The following is a 25,308-nucleotide window of genomic DNA, read 5'->3' on the forward strand; positions in this document are numbered from 1 at the left end:
GCTCACTATGATGCCCGATTTCCCCTCCTGCCATCTTTCCAATTAGTGTACCTTAAAGACAGCCTCCTCTCCTTCCGTCACCGCGGCTCTCGGCCGCCTCGTATCGCACACACTGCTAGGTATTTTTTAAAAACATAGTCTGGTGTGATTGTTGCAACTGCACAATGTCTCAATGGTGTAGCTGTCATCCATTTTCCTGTGTGCTCGGTGCCACTCCTCAGACACAGAGGCAGGTTATGTCAACCAAATAAGGCCCTTGTCAGTAATACAAAAAGACATTGTTGCTGGTCCATTGTTACCTGCTCTGCCAGCTATCATATAGAAAGTGATGGAGTGACGGTGTTTTGGAGCGCGGTGCAGCTCCAGAGCCCCCAGGGGTATTATGGGTGTAAATCTCCCTCACACAGTTCTGCTCCAGGCCAGAGAGAGCATCGTCATTAGCTGGAGCAGATGGAGGGGCCTCAGCTCTGTTTTGCTCTATCTTCTGTTGGACTATACTGCTGGAATCCTGGTTTGATACAATGCGGGTGGATAGGAGCAACAGCCCGAGCCCAGACAATGAATGATGAAATCCACATGAAATCAGATGAAAGCTACAGTGCACACACACCCCAGGAGACTGATTCATCATTTATTTGTGAAGTGATGATAGTGGAGGTTTGGTTAACTGCTGGGCCTCTTCATATGTTTGTGTTCCTTTATTGTGGTGGCAGCCGAGAATCACAAGTTGAGTTAGTAGGTTGGGTTTCACTGATAATGTCTTTGAAGGCTGATAGTGATAGCAGCGATATACATCCACAGAAAATAAAGTACTATGTAATATTTTGGGCATTCAACTTTTTAGTGTAATACTCAAACCAGAGGATTTTTATTACATTAAAGTAAATAAAACATCTTTGGGACTATTAATCTGACAAAAAGGCAGTGTGGAGATGTCATGTTGAGTTCTGGGAACTTGTGATGGGTGTTTTTCACTGTTATCGGTTATTTATAATTTCAAAAAAATTAAGGATTACATTAATTGTTGTTTGCTGAAACCCTAAAAGACACATTTGAATTAATAGTACTGATATCATTGCCAAATTATTTTCCAATGTGTCTACCGTATTTAATTATAACCATTCTGTTCATCAGTTTGTAATATTCCTCTTTATTTTTCTTACATTTATTTGAAGTAAAACAGTAAATATTCATGAAAACAAAGAAAGTAAGTTTCCCTGAGTAGTATGGTAAACTTTAGAAAATCATGATTTTAAAAATAGATGAGTAAATATGAAAAATGACAATCAAGTTTTCAGAATTTTATTCTCTTAATTGGAGCAAATATCTGATACTTCATAAAAATCCAATATCAGCCTGATACTGTATAACAGTTTAAGCCTGATTCCAAGCAGCTAATCAGTGCAATCATTTATCAATGAGGAGTATTTATCTCCAGCAGCCACTAGCTCCTCATTGATGCAGCACTATTTCACAGTGTGCTAGAGGCCCGCTATCCAGGGAGCACTGAGCGTGTGCGGTGTGTGTGTGTGTGTGTGTGTGTGTGTGTGTGTGTGTGTGTGTGTGTGTGTGTGTGTGTGTGTGTGTGTGTGTGTGTGTGTGTGTGTGTGCGGTGTGTGTGTGTGTGTACGCGTGCTGTCTGAAGCACTGGCAGAATCCTAATCTTCCAGCAAGAAGAAGCTTCACTTGGCCAGATCAAGAATTAGGAGGGAGGCAGAGTGGGGGAGGAAGGGGGAGGAGGAGGAGGAGGAGGAGGGGGAGAAAAAGCCCATCTCGGTCTGTGTTTTAAAGGACAGTGCTTTGAATGTCATTTGACAATTTCCTTTTAATTAGAACTAATTTACAGAAAGATGCCCACCAGCTAATCTTTACAGGATAATTAACTTCTATTTTCTTTACTTTTAATTAAAAAGTGGAAAAGATTTAGCTGATCCATAAAGAATTGTTCTTTTGAAATGTTCATCAGACTTCACACTTCTTTTGGCATTGGTAATATTTAGATCCTATCTGCTGCTCACAGTCTCCACTGAGTTATTGCAATGATTTTCTCCCCCTTATCCGAGGTATTAAGAAGTGGAACTATCAATAGTAGAAATAGGAACCAGAGGCAAATTAGAATTGAATTAATGAAGAATTTATTGCAAAAGGAACCCCCCATCCTTCATAATAGTGGAATGAAATTGACATCTTAGATATATCCATTTCATAGAAATTCCTTGATGGGAAAATATTGTTTTATCTACATTATTTGATACAGTAATCATCTTTCTTTTTCTGAAGGCGCCCCATTAAATTCTTTGAAATGATGCTGGACTAAAAGCTAATTGTTGCAGAGGCAGTTTTAGCATTTACAATATTGCCATTTCAGCCCCCACAGGCTTGCAGGCCACTGAATGTGATGAATTTGAAGCTTTTCAGGTTAAACACCAGCATCTTATTGAGTACTTAAGACACAGTCAAGTGTCTGGTGCCTCAACAGAATGAAAACTCCCTCAGACTCATCAGAGCTGCAGAGAAAAGTCTTTTCTTGCCACTGTTAGCACTTAGCACCTTCCAACAGACTTTACTTAGTGGAGATAAAGTGAGCCAATATGAGGTGAGCGTGCTGTAGACAGAGCCTCCACTCGTCTGCAGATGAGCCAATGGCTGAAGATGGATGCCCCCACTTAACCATGATAGCTCCCTGGAGGAGCCTCACTCAATGGCTTCATTAAAAGTGAACGTTCTGGTGAAAAGCTCGCTTATAAACCAGTAATTAAGACCACACATATTTTACCTGCTTTGTTTCAGCTGTCACATCCAGTGTACAGGCACATGGTTAACTTTTATTTCCTTATAAGTCACAGAATGACACTAATAAATCATTCAGCCAGAGCAGAAGCAAGTGTGTAACAGGAAGGACTTAAATGCAGCACACTGGCCGTTTTAACAGCATTTTAATCCCTTCGTTGCACCTACAAAGCAAGTTACCCTGCAAAGGCGGCATTAACTAAGCCCATATTACTTGGAGGACAAGCCTTGTGACTTTTATGGACCAAACATTGTACCAGTGTCCACTTGGACGTGTTTGCGTCTCTGTAAACTCTAGAGAGGCAAGTAAAGTCAGTAGAGTGAAGCAGGACCCAGCTAACTCCACAGAGAAACTGGCTGGCATCTGCTGAAGCCCTCGGGCACGCTCAGAGGTGCCTCCAGCATTTTAATGGCATAGTCAAATGCCAGCATGTTTTCATGCCATTCCAATTCAAATTCATTGGATAAAGAAGTAAGAGCGTGTTATTCCCCTTCAACAGTCCAGACAGAAACACTGGGCGCAACAACACAGAACTTAGCAACTCTGCAAACATGCTGGGATCCAACGTTGTGTCTGATTGGAATAAGATACTCGACCAGAATTATGTTAACAGTTTTTGAGAAATGTGAACAAAAAATAAGTCCTTCTCTTATAGAATTTTTTTTTTTTTTTTTTTTGCATGTGGGTAACACTTTCACAAGCCGTCACTCCATGATGCTTTCCCAGCCAGCGGGTGTGTCTCAGTGGTGCTGCACAGAGCCTAAATGTGCAATAATGTAAACTTAGTGTGCATTCTAAAGACATGATGTCACAGATCACATTTAGATGCATTGTCATCTTCAGCGCTGCGACCTCACAGAAGGATGTGCTGTTGTGTGCGGGGCTGTTTTACAATGATGTGACTACATTTATTCACCCTCCCCACTCCACCCCACCCCACCCCACCGTGAACCCGCCCCCCCTCTTTTTTCACTACAATTTCCAGATGAGCGTTGGTGCTGAGTTTTCAAGCAGTTTGTTGACTGTTGATTGTAAGCGCCTGAATTTAGGAAGGCAGCCATTTCTAATCATGAGAATTACATTGCTTAGCAACCGGAAAATCAAGTTAAACAATACCATTGCTTATTCTTGGTCACAGACTGCAGCTCTGAGAACACATCAGTCTCCACTGAAGCTGTTCCACGCTCCTCCCAGCGCACACACACGTTTTACACACAAGCAGCCATTCACAGACAATATACAATATGGTAATTTACTTTTGACTTGTGTTACAGCATTAGCTCCACATTTAGTTTGATCACAGAGTGTACAACTCGGAAAACGGCTCTTTTTTTGTAACATTTTATACAGTATGAAGAAAGATGTTTGAAATGTAACATTCCTTTGAGGGTTCCTGTAGCACATTAAGCTATTAAGAGTTGCGTAAATGGTATCTATTTCATTACAGTGATCAAGGATTAAATTAGAGGCTTGAGCCCTGTAACATATACACTAAGTCTCCTCCAAGGCTGAGGGAGCCCTCTGCTTCCCAAAGGTCATTAGAGCTGAGGAGAGAGGATGGCCCCCAGTCTCTCCTCGCCTCTCTCTACTTTCTCCTCCTTCTCTTTCTCTTGTCTCCCAACCTTGCCAACCTATCCTACTAGATGAGACAAAAGACTTTTTTTCTATTTTAACAGCGAGCAAGTGTTTATCCGTGGTATTTTCTCCAGCTGTGGGGGTAAACAAATGAATGTGCATGTAAACCTACCTGGCTCACAGCATTAAGAAACTCAAGACAAAGTCTATATTTCTACATTTCCTCCCCCGCAAAAGTTCCTGTGTGTGTTCACCCGGAAGTGCGGAAGCCGGTGTTGGCACAACGGGCCAGACACAGGGAGCAGAGTTGGCAAGGGTTGAGCTGTGTGGCCCTGTTGGATTTTAGGGCTGCATTATGCATTCATGTTTAGTCTCAGGTGCTACGTTTTATCCCCAGGCCAGCTTGGACACATTTTCAATGGACCTTTTGGATGAAAAACTGTATAGGTGGGAGCAAAAATGATTTCCATGCTTATAGAGATCTGCTGCTTTGTTCTGTCAGATTCAATTACCTCACCTCTAATTAGGGAGCTATAGAGGAGGCTGGGTTTGTGATCCACACATCACACTGTGGAGCCTGCTGATAATGTGAGGTATCGCTATCACAGCCCGGCCACAAGCTCCCCACATTGCGGACGTTTGAAAAAGCATGCCATGAAATTAGCAGTCACTCATACAGTTTTGCACATACACACATATTTCTTTACAGCTGCATTTTTTTAAAAGGGTGAGCTTTGGAAGCACGGTTGGCACATCTGTGTGCTTTTTTTTTCATTTTCTGTTTTAGTCCACTGAGGCGCAGACTCCAGTACAGAGTATTTTCTTGAAAGATATGCTCATTCCACCACCTCTGTCCGTACTCTTCTCTTCCCTGCTCCCCTTCCTCTGTGACTCATTAATCCTCTGTCCATCATATGGTCTCAGAGTATCACCCCATTTTATAGACTCAGTGGGGGCATTACCATATCCCACTCCGGAGCTCCACTCCGCATGGCCGATCCCTATCAGACAGAGGCCATGCCATGAACAAAAGAGCCACTGTGATCAAGCCTGCATTCAGCTACCAATGTCTCTATTAGCATTGGCTGCTCCTGCCTGCTGCTCCTGCTGCATGACTGTTTGAACAGAGCTGAGATTTCTCTCTCCAGTCGGCAGAGGAAGAGTCTGATGAATGTGGATGATACAGTCGGGAGTGGAGGGTGTGGATAACAGGGCTGTGGGGGTGCAGCGATACCTGGACACTGACCCTGATTGAGAGGAAGTTCAGACAGGGTGCAGTTTCCCTAAAACATCCTCTTAAAATTGAGCAGATAGCAGTCTTTGTGCTGGGATGATTTTGGCAAACCAAGCCTTTCTCTGGAAGGTAAAGCTCATGAATTAGCACCTGAAAGTCTGGACTGAAAAGCTGTGGCACTTGAGGTTACGGATAATTATTGTAGGACCCTAGCTCCTATTATTCTAATGATTATTTTTTCGCAATAAACTGATTAATTGTTTAGTGGAGTGGTTCCAAACCTGTTTGACTCGTGACCCCTTAGAAATGAAGTGAGATCTTGCTGTGACCTGTAAGCAGCGGTTGTGGCCTTATTGAAGAGCATGTGCAGTTTAATCAAAGTTATTTTCCTTTTCACATTGTTCCATCCCAAGGACTTCCAGAGTCCTGAATGTGTAAATGTATCCAGGATTTCATTAGAAAAAGTTAAATTAAAGGAGAATGTCGACTTCTCTCACAGAAAGCCTAACTTGTGTAACAGAAATATGGAATCTATTAAATTTTATTTCTTTTATGGTTCAGCTCTCTGTCTAGCTCGTGACCCTTTATATCTCTTGGTGAAACTGTGAAAGATTCCAATCACAAGATCTGCAGAAACATGGTATTATCTTTAAATTGCATGTTTTCTATGACGAAATGCCAAAAATCAAAGACATTTAACTACTAAATCATGACATCTTTTTTGGCATTTTTACTGTATGAATGATTATTTTGACCAATCTGTTATTTAAACTTAGCTGGTTGGCTAATTAGGACGACAGTAAATCATTTTCTCTTGAGGTGACGTTCGCTGATTTGCTAAGAAATGGGCTTTCTACAGATATGACTTGTGCATCTTTTGGAAGCTCAGATCTGTAATTCAGACCTGATTTCTGTGTTTCTTATAATGAGTGCACCATTTAAAGCAGCCTGTGTTGTTTTGTGCTCTCTCCGCGGTGTCATTGGCCGTCTGAACTCCAGAGGAGGCTTGATAAGAGGGTGAAGCAGCAGACATTCCTCCGGCCCAGTTCGTCAGCAGACCCTATAGAAATGCACCAACAAGCGTGGGTCACACAGTGAATGTGACAGGATTTTAAACAGTACACAACTAAATATAGCAGGAACGCCACTATCAGAAAATGAGTTAGGAGTGTGGTGCTAGTCGTTTAGAAAGTCATTATTCTTATCATTGCTGTCTCTGAAATAATTTCAGGTCTCTCCATGCAATGAATACTGTATAATAAACTAAACATGTGAGAATGCGAACAAACTTTGGTAATCTACGTGGTCCCCAAGAAGTAGCCATCAGACCCCTTTAATGTCTGGGTGGAATATTACATTTTTCCATATTCAGTAAGGCCTCCAGTATCTCTATCAGTTCAAAAATGCTCCATTTAGTTACTATCTGTTAGAGTGGGGAAGTGAGATGCCCTTATTCTGAGTCTATTAAACCTCAATTCTATCTCATCTTATCTACCTAATCTTTGTGTCTTATTGACCATGAAGTTTATCTTTAATCTCTCTTTACCCTTATTATCGCACAACACTGTAGGTCTATTTTCTGTGGTGCAATAGTGCTGCTGTATTTGCCAGCAACAGAGGAAGAATCGTTTAGTTGTACACACAGTTCTTATTCAGCTGTGTAATGGAATGTGTACAGACTGTGTGTATAGAAATGTATTTCCCCGCTTTCTTTCACACTGTCTTCAATTGCCTTGGCAGGAGCTTTTAACGCCAGTCATACAATCTCCCCTTGATACTGCGATATTTATCTCTCAGTATCATCTTAAGCGATGGTAGACTCATCGAGTCACTTCACGCCTCACTTCACTCCTCGGCGAATCAGCAGAAGGCATCAGATAAGATCATAAAACTGTATCCTAATTTAAAAGCAGCACTCTGCCTCTGCAGTGTCTATTAGAGATCTGTGTGCTAATTCTTTTCATGTCCGGGGCTCCTGCAGATGTAGGCTTCTACAAAGGAGTAATTTATAAGACTAATGAAAAGAGCAAGCAGTTTGTGGACATCAGGGGGGTCTTTTATGAGGCTCAGTGCGGGAAGAAAGAGAAACAGGAGAGGCACACCAGTCCCACTTTCTGAACTGAAATTATTGCTTTATTAAAGCTAAGGGGCTCACTCCTGCTACAATAGAACAAACACGTTGAAAGGTGTCGAGAGGATAGAAGTGTACCCTGTTTGAGCTCCAGAATGATGCACAAGAGGCTGCAGCATAGCTCATGTGTGACAGGCAGAAACAGAGACAGCATCCACATCTAGCTGCCAGTGATATGATTATTCACTTTAAACACAACTCGAGCAGGAGTTTTTATGCCTCATGAAAATGATGCAGTTTTCTCTCTTGACTGTATTATTTTAAATATAAACTAACCTAAAACCTGAGGTGTCACTTCTTTGCTATGGTAATTCATGTGCAGACATTGCAGACATGTTTTGGTGGGAAGGAGAGGTGCGCAAGATCCACATAATCTTAATAACATTCAAATGCCGGGTAAGATGTTTTTCAGAACTAATACAATTCAGGTAGCAGTACAGTAATTCCATCAACACCCTTGATTGAAGCAAAATGGTAATATGCAAATACCAAAAGAGATGTACAGCTACAAGCAAAACTCTGAAATCATTTAGATTTAAAGAAATAATATTGCACAGAGGGGGGAAAAATTAATCACACGGAAAAGTGTCTCCTTTAAGATTGCACTGGTGTATTACCCGGAGGCATGGAATGTAAATGGAAAATCAACATTGTACCCTGTGATAAGGCTAACAAATTAATAAAAGTATTTTCTTTCCTCCTCCCATGCTGATGCCTGTATGAAAAGTCTGGAAAGGAACTTTTTTTTTCATTCTTCCATCTGTGTGAGGTTTTGTTTTGCAGGTAGTGGGATTAACATCAACACTCACCTTGGCTGCATGTCAGCTTGTTTTTCAGAAAACACAGTCTCATCGGGCTTTTTCAATCGCTGTAATGGAAGGACCAATATTATGGCAAAATTCTATTCTTTATTGACATGTCTGAACATTGGTTCAGCGTAGACACTGCAATGCTCTGCTGCACCTAGCATCGCAACAAAAGAAACAAGGAGAGGCAGCTTTTTTTTCTTAAAAGCCTGAAGGATGTGATGAAACTGCTGAACATCTCCCTCGTGTGTGTGTATGCGTGTGTGTCTGTGTACATATGTGTGCGTGTTCCCTCAGGTCCTCTGGAGGATGGCCTGGAGGAAGAGGAGGAGGAGTGTGTCTCCGAGGAGAACGAGCTCCTGGCCAAAGACGAGTTCTCGGTGGAGGAGAACTTCACTGCCGAGTTTGAGACTGAGAACATGAGCTGCGAAGACATGGAGTACTTCTGCAACAAAGGTGAGGATCGTTTGCTTAAACCCGAAAATCCAGAAGTCGCTCTCTCTAAACAAGCAGTGTTCAGGGGTCTTTTTTAATACCTAACATGAGACAATATGTTCTGCCACCCTTGTGCCAAGCATCAAAAATAAGTTAAACTCCTGCCAATTGCATCTAATAAAATTCCTCAACATGTTCAAATCAAACCTGGCAGGACTTGTGTCCGCATGAGATTTCTCCTGCATCACTGCCTGGAGTTGAAACTATCCATTTTGATATTTGATCCCAGCAATCCACCCAAGAGCAGTGGTTTGATCTGAGAGGAAGATGGCATCGGCAACACTGGCTCACCCTCTGTGATAATGCTGTGAAGGTGTGCTACGGTGCACCAATGCACTGGAGAGCGTAGCACTTCCCTTTGAGTCGGCTGCTAAAGCTCTGTAAACACTCAGCAGCACCTGCTACTGCTCGGAGGTCCAGCACTATAAAGCGCCTCAGCATCGCCAAATGCGCCCGAGTCCTCTTTGAACTCCAATTCAATTAGATTGCTTCTTTGTATGTTTGTTTCATTTCGGTCACACCTTGCCATCACAGGAGCTAATTTGTGGTCTGCTTCAGGTTACAGTGTGAAGATGACAGACTTGTCCCGCCTCCCTCCCCCCTCTAACGCCTCCACCCTCACCCCCACCTCTTCCTACCCTCCGGTCGCGTGGCTTTCGCTACCCCAGGTGTCCCCGCTCTTACTGGCGCATGGATGCCATAAATTTGACTTTTTAATGAAGAACCAACGCTTTGAATGTCTGCCTTCTCTTTCTCCTTTCAAAGGGAAATTTGTTTAGAATTATTTCTTCACACTTCTAAACTGATGTGCCTCGTGGGATTACATTACTGAGGAAAAATAAATCTTTCATGTTTCAGGTATAGGCTATGCCCCAGTAATCGTATCAATAATGTTTTCCTTTTGTTCTCCGGTAAACGTTGAACGGCACAATTGTTCAGAAATTGCAATTACCAGCAACGCCTCGGTTGCTTTAGCCTTTGTCTCCTTCGTAATGTCTCCTTACTCAAACTTCAAAGTACAATGCATGGCCTTCTAATAACCCAGTAGCTATGAAACAGATGGTGCAGTACATATTGGTGGTTGCAGCAAGAAAAAAGTACAACTTCTGAAAATCTTCAAAGAACCTTGCCAGAGCCATTTGATATTCCCTTTGTTTTGGATAAAACCATGTGAGAAACTGGGCCTCAAATCTCCTTTCCATGTTTATGAATAAAGTCAACACAAAATAGCAATCCAGGATGTCAAATACTACTTTTCGCGAGCACTGGTAATCTGCTCCTTGTCATACACACGCCTTACCAGTCAGATTTTTTTGTATTACTTTGCTATCTAAGCTTACAGTAGCTAATACTCCCATTGCCTCCTAAGACCCGAATGATGTACTATCCGAATTTCTTTTTTCCTCGTGGCAAGTTGTGTGCAATCATCAGGTGTAGCCATTTTCCTCATGATCCCTTCCTCAATTAGATCTGTTTAAAACTAATGTCGGAGTGGCTTAAATTTACCCCACTTATGTGAAACTGCCGTGAATTAAACAGGACGCAATCCTGGCGGCATTAAATGGTTTAAGTGTGTTATTCCTCGACTATAGGAGGAAAAAGAGAGCCCCCTTGATTAACTAAACCCTCTCAAATGTGATGGCGTGCTGTAATTAGCCCTGTGCGGACTTGAACGTGGGTTTTAAAGCAGCCACTCATCCCATGGCCTTTATCTTCTGCTGCTTCCCGGAGAATAAGGTCTCCCGTGTAAGGTTCCTCCACTGAGCAGTGACTCTCTGGTCTTAGCTTAGCCTTGTATCTGTGTAGTCACTCTCTGAAATGGGCTTGTCAGGGGGACCTAAAACCTCCATTAAAAGTTTCAGTCTATAATAGGTATTAAAAAGCTGTAGGAACACAAAGAGGAGTACCAATTTTCATTAACATATGAAGCACTTATTAACTTTGATCAGAGTGCGGTGAAGTAGCAAAGCCGCTTAAAGGCGCAAAGGTCAAGAAGTTGAATGCCACCAAAGACTCAGCCATTTGCCTTACCCTTGCAGAAAAGGGACTCCCCAGATAAGTGCATGGAGCACCTTGACGTCCCATCCTGGTCCGAGGATCGTGAACCTCCAAACTGGGAGATGGCTGAGTCCGTAACCTGCTTAGTTAATGGTGTCATGACTCACACTGAGTTTGGCTGCTTTTGTTGATTTCATTTATAATATGTCAACAGAAATGACAGATTTGTTTGAGCCTCATCAGTTCTTCTAAAGAAATAGTTAGTTGTGTATTTACTCTAAAATCACTTCTTTATGAGCTGCATTAGGGCCTCCTAAGGCTTCTGGGCTCTTAAAACAAAACATTGTCCTTCTGCTGTGCCTCATGACCCGCTCTACAACATATTTGTATGGCTTCTTTTTTTTAATGGTTTTTAAAGGCTTAAAACGGGAAAACTGTACATTAACTTACAAGAGAAAAAAGTAAAAGACTGCAGAAATAAAGGCAGCTTTGTATATCTACAAAGTGCATTTCCCCACAAATTTGAGAGTTAAATACTGTACTTTTTACTCCACTAAATTTATTAGACAGTTTTATTTAAAGCTTTGCATCTTTGTATTTTAGATGTAGGAACAGCAAATACAATAAAATGTGTTGAAACTAACTAACTGCCCATAGAGAAGATGGAGTTTGTGTTACTCTGACCAGCTGCAACATTTAAATGCTTACACGGTAATGCATCGTCCTCGTCAGTAATTTTCGTCTCTAAATCAGACAGACTCAAGCTATCACAGTCACAGCTACAGCACTCGTCTACCCTTACATGTATGAACAGTCCCTTGTCAGTTACACTCAAACTAATGACTCTGAAACAACATGGGACATGAAGCAGCCTGGTGGAGAAGCAGCGTCCCGGAGAGAATGAACACTGTTTAATATACATGGCATTATAGAGGGGGTCTGCCTACCTTTCAAGAGCTCTCTGAGAGAAAAAAGGCCCACATCTAAAGAAATAACCTTGGCTTTCCCTTGCGATTAAACAAGAATCTTGCCTCAAACAGCTTCTCCTGCTCGGTCAATTTCACATTTATGGAACCCTGCTTGTGAAGAAACCAGCAGATGAACACATCGACTCCACAGCAAAGATTTATACTCTATTGACACACCTGGCTCCATAATTGTGAGAAAGATACCTTTTTTATATGCGCTGAGTGGCATGTTCTTCTTTTTACTGAAATTGTGAAATTTCACCTTGCTGTTTTACCCCCTCTTTTATTGTTGGCTATCTGTGAAGTTCAGCACAGGGTGTTGCCACAAGCTGTTCACTTTGAGCGTTCCAAGTGTTGTCTGATGACAAATGACTTCCTTACTTAGCTCTGACAGTAAATTTACATGTCATTTTATGTGTCTCATTTCCTCGATGTAAAACGTCTTTTCATGAAGTTACACTGGGTGATTTTTTTCAGCTCAAACTGTTTGATTCTGATGTCGTTGTGGGTGTATGAGTGTCAGAATACATCAAGCACAGCTCAATGTGAATGTTTGCCCTCTTCTGCATCGATCCCCTCAAACTACAGAAATCATAATGCAGGCGTGACCATTTTATCGCAGCGCAAGCAAAGAGTGAAAGCAAAGGACTGCATGGCCAGGACTTAACATTGCAAATAAAAAACCCACCTTGACCTTTCAAATAACCCCTCGGTGAGTAATTTGACTTAGAGCAGTCAGACATGTACTGTAACAAGCAGAAAGTGGCAGAATTAATTATTCTTTGTATAACACAGAAGTAATCAGAATCTCCAGCAACGCAGGAGGAAGATCTCCTTGGCTCTTTCACCACAGCTGCCAGTGCCCAGAATGGTAAATGTGGAATTTTAATGCACAGTTGATGCTGGAGAATATGGGGAAATGCTAATTTGTGGTGCGATAAGATGAATCGAGTCATCCCTTTAGCCCCATTTGACTCAGTGGAGGAAATTAATCATTAATGTTTGTTAAGTATGACAATCTAACTGGGCCAGATCTACATGCTCAGAGACTGAGGCAGAGCGAGATAAAGACCCAGGCTGCAGACAGGGAGGAAAACTGCCAGATTCTGTAATGATGGGAATTTATTGGCATTTAAAGAGACAGTGGCAAGGCATTTCACTAATAGCCTCCCTCCATTGGAGTGCTCTGCCTGCCACAAATTGCATGCAATTCAAACCTATTTTTCAGATAGCAGAGAAGTCTTACAGCCATGCTTGACTTTGGTGAAAAAGGTTGCTTCCTGGAATTGACTTTATCTGTTGCAGCACAATCTGCATCAACAACCAAATATGCAATATCAACTGACTAACGCTACCACTGCTGTGGGGACAGCAGGCATCCCCCCCTAATATAACATTCTGAAAATCATTGCCAAGCTCCAATACTAGCAAGACTGTGATGGGTTTAGAGGAGTGGCAGTGGGTTAAAGTCATTGAGTGTAGAATTTAGCAACATGCAGAACTGTGCAATCCCATACGAATAGTGAAAAATACCTACACTCCATTTTTCAGAAATTGCAACCTGTCTGTAGACTCAGTGGTCAGGAATAGCGTGCTCTGAGCGCCTTAAAGTCACACACAGTAGATTGACATTTTCAAGGGCTTCCTTAGCAGAGACAATGCTAAAAGGGAGAGAAAAAGCCAATATGACTTTGTTGCTACCTTGCTCGAGGAATTGTTTGTGTAAATCGCCTATAAGCTTATTGACCTGAATGTGTGGCACGCTGCGTGTGACTGCGATTTGGCTAGAGAGCTGTCCTTTGATAGAGCGGCGATAGGGCTGATTTTAACAGCTCACTGGCTCCTCTTGCATGCCCGCCAACCCAGAACCCAGCAGGCCGCCTCGCCTCCCAAGCCCTCCCCGTCCCTTCTGTTCTCTTCAGTCTTCTCTCACTCAACCTTGAGTATATCCATTTGATTGCACAGGGAAAGGAACCTAAGCCAGATGTAAATTATGATCTAGGCGATAATGTAGAGGATGATCATTGACAATCTGTCTCTTTTGATAAGCCTGCAGAGGGTTTCAATTCAAATGATGAAACAAGGCAGAGTCTCTATTACTAAGAGTGGACCTCTGTGAATGAAATGGAGCACCTCAATCAATCAGTTTCCATATCAGATAGATCGAAATTCCTGTTTCAAATCATAAAAATGGCTCTCCATATTACTCTGTATTTCAGGTTTTATCACACTGTAAGCAAAGGAGTGCTGCTCCAGCACTTCTTCCTCTGCTGCACTTTTTTTTTCTAGTGACATTTGTGCAGGAAACTTCATCAAAGCCCTGTGACATTGTTCCCTGTGAGGTTGCCTGGGCGATTGTGTTTAAAATGCACTGCAAACTGTGTTAGATAGAAGGCAGAAAATCCTTAATCACTGCTTAATTAAGGAATCATCTTGTAGCTTCATTTCCCGGGCTGTAATTAAACACTTCCAATACGTTTCGTTACAGGGCTTAACATGTTCGCCTGAGATCAAGGTAGTGCCTTTAATGTTATCTCGCCAGCTTTTTTTAAACTCCGCTCCATTGGAAGGAACTGTTGATATACGCCTTTGTTATCCTCGTCATAATACGAGCCTAGTATGCTAAAGAGGTTCTCCAGGCCCAACAATAAATAGTGGGGGAATTTAGTTGAGTGGGCTCCCTGATAATATACTGGGAGAGAGGAGGAGTAGCGGGAGAAATTGCCAGCCCAAGCAGACACTTGCATAAGCAAAACTGGGTCATAATGACCTCATGTACTGTAAGTAGGACATTTCTGCAGACTTCCCTTTAGTATCACTTTTTTCTTTATATACATCTCCTATTTTAGTGCGAGGCAGAAAGCTGACATCCTTTTGGCGATGTTTGCTACCGTCTTTGAAGTGAGCCATGTCAAAAAAAAGCTAAACAAGCATGGTGTGTGTGCTTGATCTGGAGATTAACCTAACTGAGGATGGACGGCTGGAGTGTGTGTCCCATGGCAGTTGTCACCAGAAGTGTGATAGCTGAGACTCGGAAATATTTTTTGGAAGCTGTGGGGGTGAAATCAGATACAGATGTAGTAAACAACCATATAGCAACAATATGTTCTGTTATATGTGGTGATTGGTAGGATTTTATTATGCGCTGTGTCAGCTACATCCTAACGATATATTGTCTAGTTATCCTAATATATTCACATTTAAATCTACATATCCTTCCTTTTTTTCCCTTGTAGAGTGTATGAAGTGTAGTAATCCATTGTAGTAATCCAGGCCTGTCCTTGACCATTCACTATTGGGTTTAAAACATCAAAGGGATGAAAAAGATGTGGTGACAAAAGTGAGAGAAATGTTCCTCCACAAACCATCAACCAGCACTACATGCCCCAAGCAGGTTTGCTCTTATTTGCCCGAGTTTGGAGAGACACTCTGTGCAACCACTGTGTCAGCCACATTGGATTTATTTAGAGCACCACACTAGGGGCACCTACTAAGCACTGATTTATGTACCTATAAAGTTTGAGTACAAACTGTGCTTACTGTAGACATGCAAAAATAGATTTTATTTTACAGTAAGTGCATCTAAGAGTGTTCAACAAGCGCTCCCACCAGTGTTACCGCTGCACACTCAGAGGCGGAGTCTGTTTAACAAGGTCTTTAAGCACTTACATCCTGGAGAGAGATACCCAAATATCCCTTAGCATGGTCTGTGTGAGCCCCGAGACTGTAAATCAGCCCTACATCCTATAACACACATTCTACCTCGCTCCACAATAGATCAAACGGTAATAAATAGCCACCTCTCTCCCACACATTGCTTTCCTTCCTGTTCCATGGGGTTTCCTCCTGTTCCTGCAAGCACTCATGGGAACTCCTTTTACATAAAAGTGTGCAGCTGGAGCCGGGTGAGCTCACAGCAAATGCACACATATATATATATATATATATATATATATATATATAGAACTGCATATACAGAAAAACACACAAGGACTTTACATTGCGGCACACACGGGTATTACAGGAAAGAGTTATAAAACCAAATGATTTTTGCTGGGATAATATCCAAAGTCCATAATAATCTCCCCTTTGGAAGGGCAGCACAGTCCATAATGCAGAGCTTAATTAAATTAGGTGTCTGAACATTAAATTTGGATTGAGTGCTGCTCACTTTGTCTTGTGTGCTTTGTAGGACTTATGTTTTTTTTTCTGCCTTGCAGGAGAGGAAGATGGCAACCGAGAAGCGGGAGAGTCGGAGATGGATGGGCAAGGCGAGAAGAGCCGGCATGCTGCGGTGGGGCCGGAGGAATGGGATGGTCCAAGTAAGGAAAACCTTAATATCCCTGCACTAGAGAGACTGTGAGGGTCATATGATAAAGTTATGGCTCTTAGCAGCAATGCATGTTGCAAAGTTTGAGGCAAGGTATTGATTTTGATATTGAAAAGTGATTAGTTCTTTTGTTTGTAAGCACTTGTCCACCTATACTTATTGTGTAGGTGGACAAATGCTTCAAAAGTCTGCATGCACTATAACTGCTTTAAATGTAAAGCCACCATTCAGTTAAAAGTAAATTCATTTACCAACAATCGTTTCCTCAAACACATTTTTAAAAGAATCCTATAATGCAATGCAGATGTAGCCTTTTTTGAAGAGTTTACAACACATTTTTTTAATCTTGTTTTGTCCTTTTACTAAAAGTAACTTCATCAAAGTGATGGATAACACATTGAACAAGATAGTTGCACAGCAATTACTGCTCAGCAATAGCTTGTGCCCACACTGCTGAACACACAAAATATGATTCCTTTTAATGCATAAAATGACCTCAAGAATTTATTGCAGGTACATTCGTTTGTTAAAAAAAGAAGAAAAAAAGGAAAGAGAGAGCGAGAGAAAAAAGTGGATTTGGGCAAGTTGTGCTTGCTAGCTCGAAGCCCCCCGGGGTGTGTATTTTATACTGACAGTGAATCAGTGTTATCGCACCTATCAGATAATGCATTTATCATTAAATTTCACATTTGCATTTAAATCTGGGGAAGGAAATGAGCATTGCTGGCTAAAGATAAGAGCGCTGGGACGACAGTAATAAACCATCACTGTGATCAGTCAGGAGACGGGGCTGAGGGGGTCAGCTCAGAACTATGGGGGCCATGACAAAAAGAAGGCATCACATGCGGAAAAAGGCCCTTTTGGGCGAGAAAATGCTGAGCTTAAAAATACTGCTTTGAAAAGGAGGGATGGATGTAGCATGACTAGATGTATGACTGACTTTAATTATGCTTCCCCCTTCTACTTAGCCATCAGAATGAGAATTAGAGGCTCAGAAACACACTGCTGGACAGGCGGCAGGGAGGGAGAGAAGGCAGACTTGCATACAGTGAGGATAGTTGAACTGCAGAGGAGGTGATGTGAGACATGAGGCCCATTTCATGTTTTACTAAACTACAGCCTGAGTGCTTCCAAGTTATCAGAGGACTTCGACACTGTGTCCTAATCTCTGCTGTATTACAAACTGAAAAATGGCTTAGCACCTGGCTGCATCCAACTTAAACAAACATGCTTTTTATATGTGTAATGTGTCTGTTTGGCAGCCAGATAATCGCTTCATGATCAACTTGTTACTATCTCACCACCTTGTTTTCCGGCACCTCTACCAACCAATTAGCGAGTGACTTACACTGAGGCATTCGTGCCCCTCCTGTGTTTTCTCAATGGGCGGCATAGAGTGGGCAGAAATTAATCTTGGCGCATAATAATGCCATTCACTCTCTCATCATGGCTGCCATGAAAGGTCATTTCCCTTTTTAATTTTTCCCATTGTGCTGGAAAAGTCAGATGGGCATGTTATAATTTGAATAAAGAGGGGAATCAGACAATCAGATAGGAACATTCGAAATGACATGACTTCCTGTTCAAAGTGATTAAAAGCAAATTTATTTAGTTTGAGACTGTCTACCCTTTAATCTCTTTGTAAATGTTCAGATAGTTCAGCATTCAAAAGTTCTTTGTTATTCTTTGGCTTAAGTTTAAGCAGCTGTGATTATGATCACCAACAGATAATTTTTAATCACTGCGCGTGTGCATCTGAATAGGATGTGTAATGGCCGTTACATAAAAAGAGAGTGAAGCTTTTTAATGAGGTGGGCTAACTCGGAACATGCCCACCTGCTTTGGTGATTCTATTGAAGCACCTCCATACCATTTCCCTTTTGCTGAGTAACAACAAAAGCCTTTACAATCTACATCCTGTAATTGAACTTTTTTTTTGTCCCTGCATTTCATCTCCACTTTAGTAACTCGTGTCAAGTGCTGTCCACGATTGGCCCCCTGTTCTCTGATTGTCTTTTTCTCTGGAACAGTAGAGAACGGCGCTGAATGACTCACTATTAATCTGATAGCTGGCTCTTCTCTGTTGTTCAGAGTGCTGGGTCTCTGATGTGGAACACCCAGCGAGTTCCCTTTCTCTCCCCTCATCTCTACAAGTATGTCCTTAAGCAAATCTGCACGCTGATCTTCTGTCTCATGTTCATTTCTCGTCACGGATGTTTCGCAATCAGCCGCTGATTTGAGAGATAGCGTGTCATGCTATTCTATTCATTTTCATAGACTGGCGGCGATAGGAATCTGACTCCGTCTCTCTCATTTTCTTCCACTTGCTCTCCTCTAGGCTAATTGGGAATGGTGTGTGTTAGCTAGCTAACTCTACTAATGAACTTGTTCTCATCCTTATCTAAATGCTTGTTCATGTAAACCACACCCCCTTCTTAAAGTCATGGAAATCCGGGCTTCGTTAAGAGTGCTGTAATTGCGATCGCTGCCACTTTAGCTTAAAGTGTCCAGTCTTCAAAACTGTTTTCTGTTCAGTGTATATTTATTTATGCATTTGTCAATACGCTGTTCTAAACAATAGAGCACTAAATCAAGATGAGAAGCTGATGTAGAACTGCTAACAAGCTGCACTGAAGCACCCATGAATGAACTGCAGTGGTGTGTTTATTTACAACAGGTTTATTCAGGGTTTCACTCTCATTAAGAATTTATGACTATTTCTCACAGTAGAACAGATCAAAGCAACTTTATTGTCAGTGTCAATGGGAGATTTTCTACAATTACACTTTAAAGGGGCAATCCACCATTTTGGTTTCAGCTTGCAGAGATGAATATGGACTAAATATATGCTTGTAAGTTTCTGGTTACAGGCAGCATCATCCAGTGTTTCAAACTGCACTACCAGTCAAAAGTTTGGACACACCTTCGCATTCTTTTTTTTTTTTTTTTTTTTTTTTTTTTACTACTGTCTACATTGTAGACACATATTGAAGATCTAAACTACGAAGCAAGATATATGGAATTATGTAGCAAACAAACAACTGTGAAATTACTCTGAATTTGTTTTCTATTTTAGATTCCTCAAAGTGGCTGCCCTTTACTTTGATTACTGCTTTGCACACTCTTTCTACTTTGCAAGAAATTCCACAAATAAACCTTGACAAAGCACACCTGAGAAGTGAAAACCATTTCAGGTTCTACCTCATGAAGCTCATCCAGAGAATGCCACGAGTGTGCAAAGCAGGAATCAAAGCAAAAGGTAGTTATTTAGAAGAATCTAAAATATCAAAAAGGTTTTTGACTTATTTCACACTTTTTTGTTTACTGCATAATTCCACATGTGTTCATTCATAGTTTCGATGCCGTCAGTGAGAATCTACAATGTAAATAGTCATGAAAATAAAAAAAAACATTAAACCTTTGACTGGTAGTGTACTTCTGACAGAATACAATGTAGTAAAAGATTATTTTCACCATAGTGAAAGAATTTAAATTTTTTTAAAGGTGCTCTTTTCCAGTTTTACATGACATCACACAGAGTTCTATCCAGCTTTTAAAAACAGCTGCGGCTCTCCAACTTCCCTCCGAACTCTGACTGATTACTACACTTTTTAATTAAGATGCCTGTATTGCATACGAAGGGCACTAAGTTTGAAAGTCTGAGTATTTACCGGGCAAACAGGCTGTAATAACAAACTCTATTAGTTTGGAGGGGATTGATCTGACACTGAATAAACGTCAGGATACATCAAGCTCTGTTGCTGAGATTTTGACCTTTTTTGGCCCCCAACCTTAATGAATTTTAGCGTTAAGTTGCTGGAATGTCTCTTTAACACAGAGAATGTTAGAGCGAGCATTTAGTGCAACGTGCAAGCTTTTTCCACCAAATTAAAATAGTCTTTGTTTCAATCTCTGTGTTAAGAATAACACTTGCATAAACCCTGAAAGGTAACAATAAAAATGGCGGTCTTACTGCATAGAATGTTTTCTGTAGGTGTCAGTTTGCAGCAAAGGTATTAACCACTTTAACCCACAATGGTTAAACTGCTTTCGGTTTCCTTCACTCGAGTAATTGTGATCTTTTCATCAAGCACAGTGACATGCAGATGCACTATGTTGCTCCAAACACTTAAATAAGGCACATAGTTAGGAAGGAGCTGCAGAAGGAGGAGATAAGTGTGACAGAGTGCTAACAGAAGCGATGTGATCACCTTGTCCACAAATCTCTTCTCTTGGCTGTCCCTGATGGCCGGCATGGCCCAGCTTGCTCAGCGCTTGATGCCAGCTGGGCATTAGCCAGGGCGAGGCGGGGGTCAGCTGAAGGAGTGGCCATCTGAGAATCCACCTGACGGTCGGACACAGACGGAGCACTAGCAAAGAGACCCCCCCCAACACACACACACACACACACCCCATAAAAAGCGATATCCGTTTTTACACCGCCTCCTTTCCCCTTTCAAGACATCAAACATGCACACGCTGGAAACGCAGCTTCACTCAGATGTAAAAAGTCTCGAGTCTCATTTTTGACTCCAGCCAACCCAGAAGGGTCTGTGGCCAATCCGTCTTCCTTCAGTCTCCAAAGAGAGGAGAAAAAAAACAATAACCATTTCAGGTTTAATGCACATATGTCATGCTAGGAGAATTGGAGGACCAGATGGCCACGATACTGTGGCAGGTGCCTCAACAAATGTTTGCGGTTGCCCGTGCTGCTATTTATATCGTAGTGAAACACAGACATGCAAATATTTGCAAAAGGACAGTGGGCCCTTTTTGTTGGGAGTCAAAGTGATCACCAAAATAAACAGATGGGATTAAACCTTTTGGGCATCAGTCGCCTGAACTTCGACATTCCCTTGGTTCATCTAAAGAAACTTATTGGAAACACGGCAAAATGAAGGTAGAACAGCTTCGGGTGTATATCCAGTCAGTTCAGCTCAGCTTTAATTCAGTTTAACACCATTTGTCCCCGACTAAATGCTAACTCAAACTTCAGAACAAATGCAAAAGAAAAACTTTGAAATTCTTACACAGCAACAGTCCATTTGAGCACAGTTCAGTCAGGTTGCTCTCAGTAAACAAGGCATTTTCTAACTCGACACCCAAGTCCATTATAAAGTCAGGGTGTCGTCAAGGAAGGAGGGGCGAGCCGAAATGAGGAGAGACACAAACGGAGCACCCAGATGCAGATTAGGCTGCAGAAGATGAGGGTGTAAAAGGGATTTAATGGTAGGATGGATTAGAGAAATCCTTGTAACAATGTTAAATAATTATGGTTCCAGCCGAGATCAAAGCGCCATTGATTGAACCCCTCAAGCCTTCAGCACACAGAGTCTTGGAAAGCAAAGATTGGTAAACTAGTGCTCAGACCACTCCGGCTGCTCCAGTTAAATTGGATTGGAAATATTAGGATATAGATGAATCCTTCAGGAGGCTTTCGCAAAGCTTTTGTCACCGGAAATGTAGCTTGGGAACGGTATGAAAGGTTTGATAGTGTACTGTCTCGACAGAATCATAAGACGAGGGTGTCGCAGCTGTCTCCACTGATACCTAAGCGTTTTAAGTAGACTTATAGACACACTTGACTGTTATATCAGCAAACTGAAAACTTCAGCGCAGGCTTTCATTCAAGGTTTTATTTTTTTCCCCCTCCTTCGTCTTGTAATCAAGAAATTTGGACGTGCATCATGGCAATTCTCCCGCAGAAAAGGAAGGTTTTATCTCGCTCCTCCAGGGGTTTATTCAAAGTCTTCTGACAAGTCTCACAAAACATGAATGACATTGAGATTGCTGATACTGATGATGAAAGTCCATCATCAGCTTCTCTGTGAGTTCTGGGCCCTGAGTGATGTAAAATTAAATTGCAATCAAAGTACTATGTGTAAACATTGTCTGCCTTTTTCCGAATCCATTTTATTTCTTCTTAAGAGATTGTTGATGAAGGCTTTATACTGTATGCATCACCTGTGTGCAGAGAAAACACCCTCCCCCACCACAAACACTCACAAATTCACAATGTGTGATTATAATGATGAAATATGCAACAAGAGATTAGACAAATCACTGTACTCCTATGCTGCATCGCCTTGATGCAAATTTAGTCACTGATCCGCTATACTAAGAGGCTTTATGAAGGAACTTCATGGTTGTTAGTTATATAATCTAAAATAGGGCAAAATGCAATCACTGTTCTTATCATCTGAGGAAGATGTCACCATATTCAGTTCTAGTTTTGTGCGGATACGTGGGATGTGGCACACTGAGAATGCCCTTAATAAGATAATTCACTTCCAACCATTTTGTCCACATCTCAACCGAATTTGCGTCCACTTACAATGGCATCTTTTTTACTGTGATTACTATTTCACATGAAGAGGTCCAAAGAATTCAGTGAACAAAACGAGAGTCTCTGCTGAACGCGACCGTCTTAAAGCTCGGCTGCTGGTGGTGTTTCTTCCTCCAGGGACTTGACACCCATCGCGTCTTTCTGTAGCGCTCTGAATGTGTTTGTTCTGCAATGCTTACCCTCCCAGGCGCTGTAGCTGCACACGTTTTTCTAAGAGGTATCAATGTAATTGGTTGAATATTTGATGTGTGTATTTAGCATTAACATGGAGACGTTCATGCAAGCTGTGCTAGGGGGATATAACGCTGGGTAAACTATGGGTTGCTCAACTGAAACTTACTCGCATGTGGAATTCTTCATTTTCTTTTGGCCTTTTTAAAATAAAACTATTATTTGAGTGACTTTGGTTTGTAGTTATTTTTCATGCATGAATTTGCTTCTTGCGAAATCTTGCTGCCAACGCCTCAGATAGTGTTTAATTCCATATGCATGTATGCATGTATTTTACTTTCATTCACTTTGGTGTCCTCGCAGAATTATTTGGCCATAGGAATGCGCTCGGTCCCATCCGAGCCGTGTCTCACCCAAACGCCGCCTCTCTCCCCTCCAACTCTCCTTCCCCTCTCTCACACAGATGCTCAAGTACAGCATTCACACTGATAGGTATTGATATCAGAGCCGTTTCCTCTGCCTGTGAAGGTTTCCCATTGGTGATGAACAGCTGGGCCCAGCTTGGCCCACTGGTCACGCCAATTCCACCATTTTTGTTGTTTTTTTGTCTCTTCATGGTTGGTGGTGGTGGAGGGGGGGAGGTGGAGCCCGCTTGTCAAGTGAATTAAAATAGCAAATAATAGTAATAATAATGATACTGAAAAGTTAATAAAAAATGGCATGTTCCTCCCTGATTGTGCGAGTGTTGTGGTATTCAATTATGCAATTTTCATTGGCATATTAATCATCTTTTCAACAAACAAGCCGCCGTTAATTAAAGCAAAGCATGGATAAAGACGTGTTGCCGGATCATCACTCCGTTTATCACCACGCGCAGACCCGCAGTTAAGTAAATTCAGGCTGTGAGATGAATTTCAATGGTCTCCCTGTTTCTTCCTCTGTGTGTGTGTGTGTGTGTGTGTGTGTGTGTGTGTGTGTGTATGTGTGTGTGTGTGTCATTAACCATTTATTTATGTGCATTGTGTTGGAGGTGGGGTTTGTGACGTTTCATGTCAACGTGTGTGGGAAATAGTTTTTTGTGCAGACCGTCATATAACCACCAGTTGTGAATGAGTTTAATTGTTTAATACAGACCTTCAATTTATGTGGCAGGCTTTTCTTTTTATCTCTTCTTCCCTTTTCTGCAAAGATTTGAATGTAAAATTCTCTTTGATTGTGTCTGCCACCTCTCAGATTAGTCGGACTGACGCAAGGTGAATAAATTCTTCTTTTGCCTCTCAGTGTCCATGCTGAGTGTATATAGGAGACCAGAGGAACGACATGACATCTCTGTACACACAGGACAGCTCTGCCCATTCTTCTTGTCTCTTTTTTCCCCTTGTGCTTTTCTGTGCCACCTCTGTGCCTTGCTCATTGGTGGGAGGGGATGGAGATTATTCAGGATCTGGTAAGATATGGGCCTCTCTCTAATCATAGCTCGCTGCCTCTACTGTCATTCTGTCGCTAAATAGAAGTGGGGAAAATGTCTTGGTGACGGGAGCAGCCAGACAGCCATGCAAGTACTTGAGTTCCGCCAGCAGAAAAAAGAACTCAAGGCATCTGTAGACATGTCGCTTGTCCCTGTCCCTCATTGTGGAGCAACTTTATCAGTGCCAGCCGCTCACCCACTTGCTAAACTGGAGGGCCAGTCGCCTCTTAACTTAAACATAAGATCTTTGTGGTTTGAAGCACTCGGCTGCTCTGCGCCCAATGTGGATCTGAAAGGCAAACACGACTTCAGTGTCGCTGTCGCCCATCACAAAATCACACCTCATGGAAAACTTGTTTGTGCTGTGTTAGCTTGAATCTAAATGCACTCAAACAGACTGTTGCACTGGAGCAAGATTCTAACCCCCCCCCCCAAAAAAAAGAAAAAAGCAAGATGATGGAGAGAGAAAGAGGGAGGAAGGGAGGGAGCGAGGAAGGGGGAGAGTGGGAGAGAGATGGAGATGGAGAAAGAGGAGGAGGAGGAGGAGTGAGAGAGGGAAAGAGAGGGGGAGAGAAAAGTCAAAAACCTTCACATAACAATGCCGGAGAAAAATCAGAACATTTTCCACCGAAAGATGGGCCATTTCCAAATCCTTGTGCCCTATCAGACAAATTAAAGTAAATCAAGCATGAAATGAAGCAGAAGAGCCCGGAGATAAGGCTCCTTTAAGTCGTTTACAGATTAGGACAGAGAGAGAGAGAGAGAGAGGGAGAGAGGTGCATCTGGTCTCTGGCAGTGAAGGAGGCTAGTTTCTCATTTCACAATAGCAGCCTGTGTATAGGATTACTCTCCCCTGTCACCGACATGAGGAGCAGTGGGGGAATAGACGTCCGCAAAATGTGTCTAAATATGTCCCCTCAGAAATGTTTCGAACCAAAAACCTCTCAGCGTCGACCAGATGTGACATGTGATAGGCGAACGTGCAACACGCAGCA

General features: G+C 42.0%; 1 protein-coding gene across 2 annotated transcripts in view; it reads left to right on the plus strand.

Annotated features, from left to right (window-relative positions):
- zfpm2a (zinc finger protein, FOG family member 2a) overlaps nt 1–25,308 on the plus strand; it is a 126,199-nt gene that overhangs the window by 22,765 nt on the left and 78,126 nt on the right. For both annotated transcript variants that reach the window (XM_022204215.2, XM_022204206.2), the window contains exons 2-3: nt 8,835–8,993; nt 16,219–16,320. In XM_022204215.2, coding sequence (XP_022059907.1) covers nt 8,835–8,993; nt 16,219–16,320 — 261 coding nt within the window. The remainder of the gene's footprint in view (nt 1–8,834; nt 8,994–16,218; nt 16,321–25,308) is intronic.

The sequence above is a fragment of the Acanthochromis polyacanthus genome, chromosome 12, assembly GCF_021347895.1.
Source record: "Acanthochromis polyacanthus isolate Apoly-LR-REF ecotype Palm Island chromosome 12, KAUST_Apoly_ChrSc, whole genome shotgun sequence".
NCBI lineage: Eukaryota > Metazoa > Chordata > Actinopteri > Pomacentridae > Acanthochromis > Acanthochromis polyacanthus.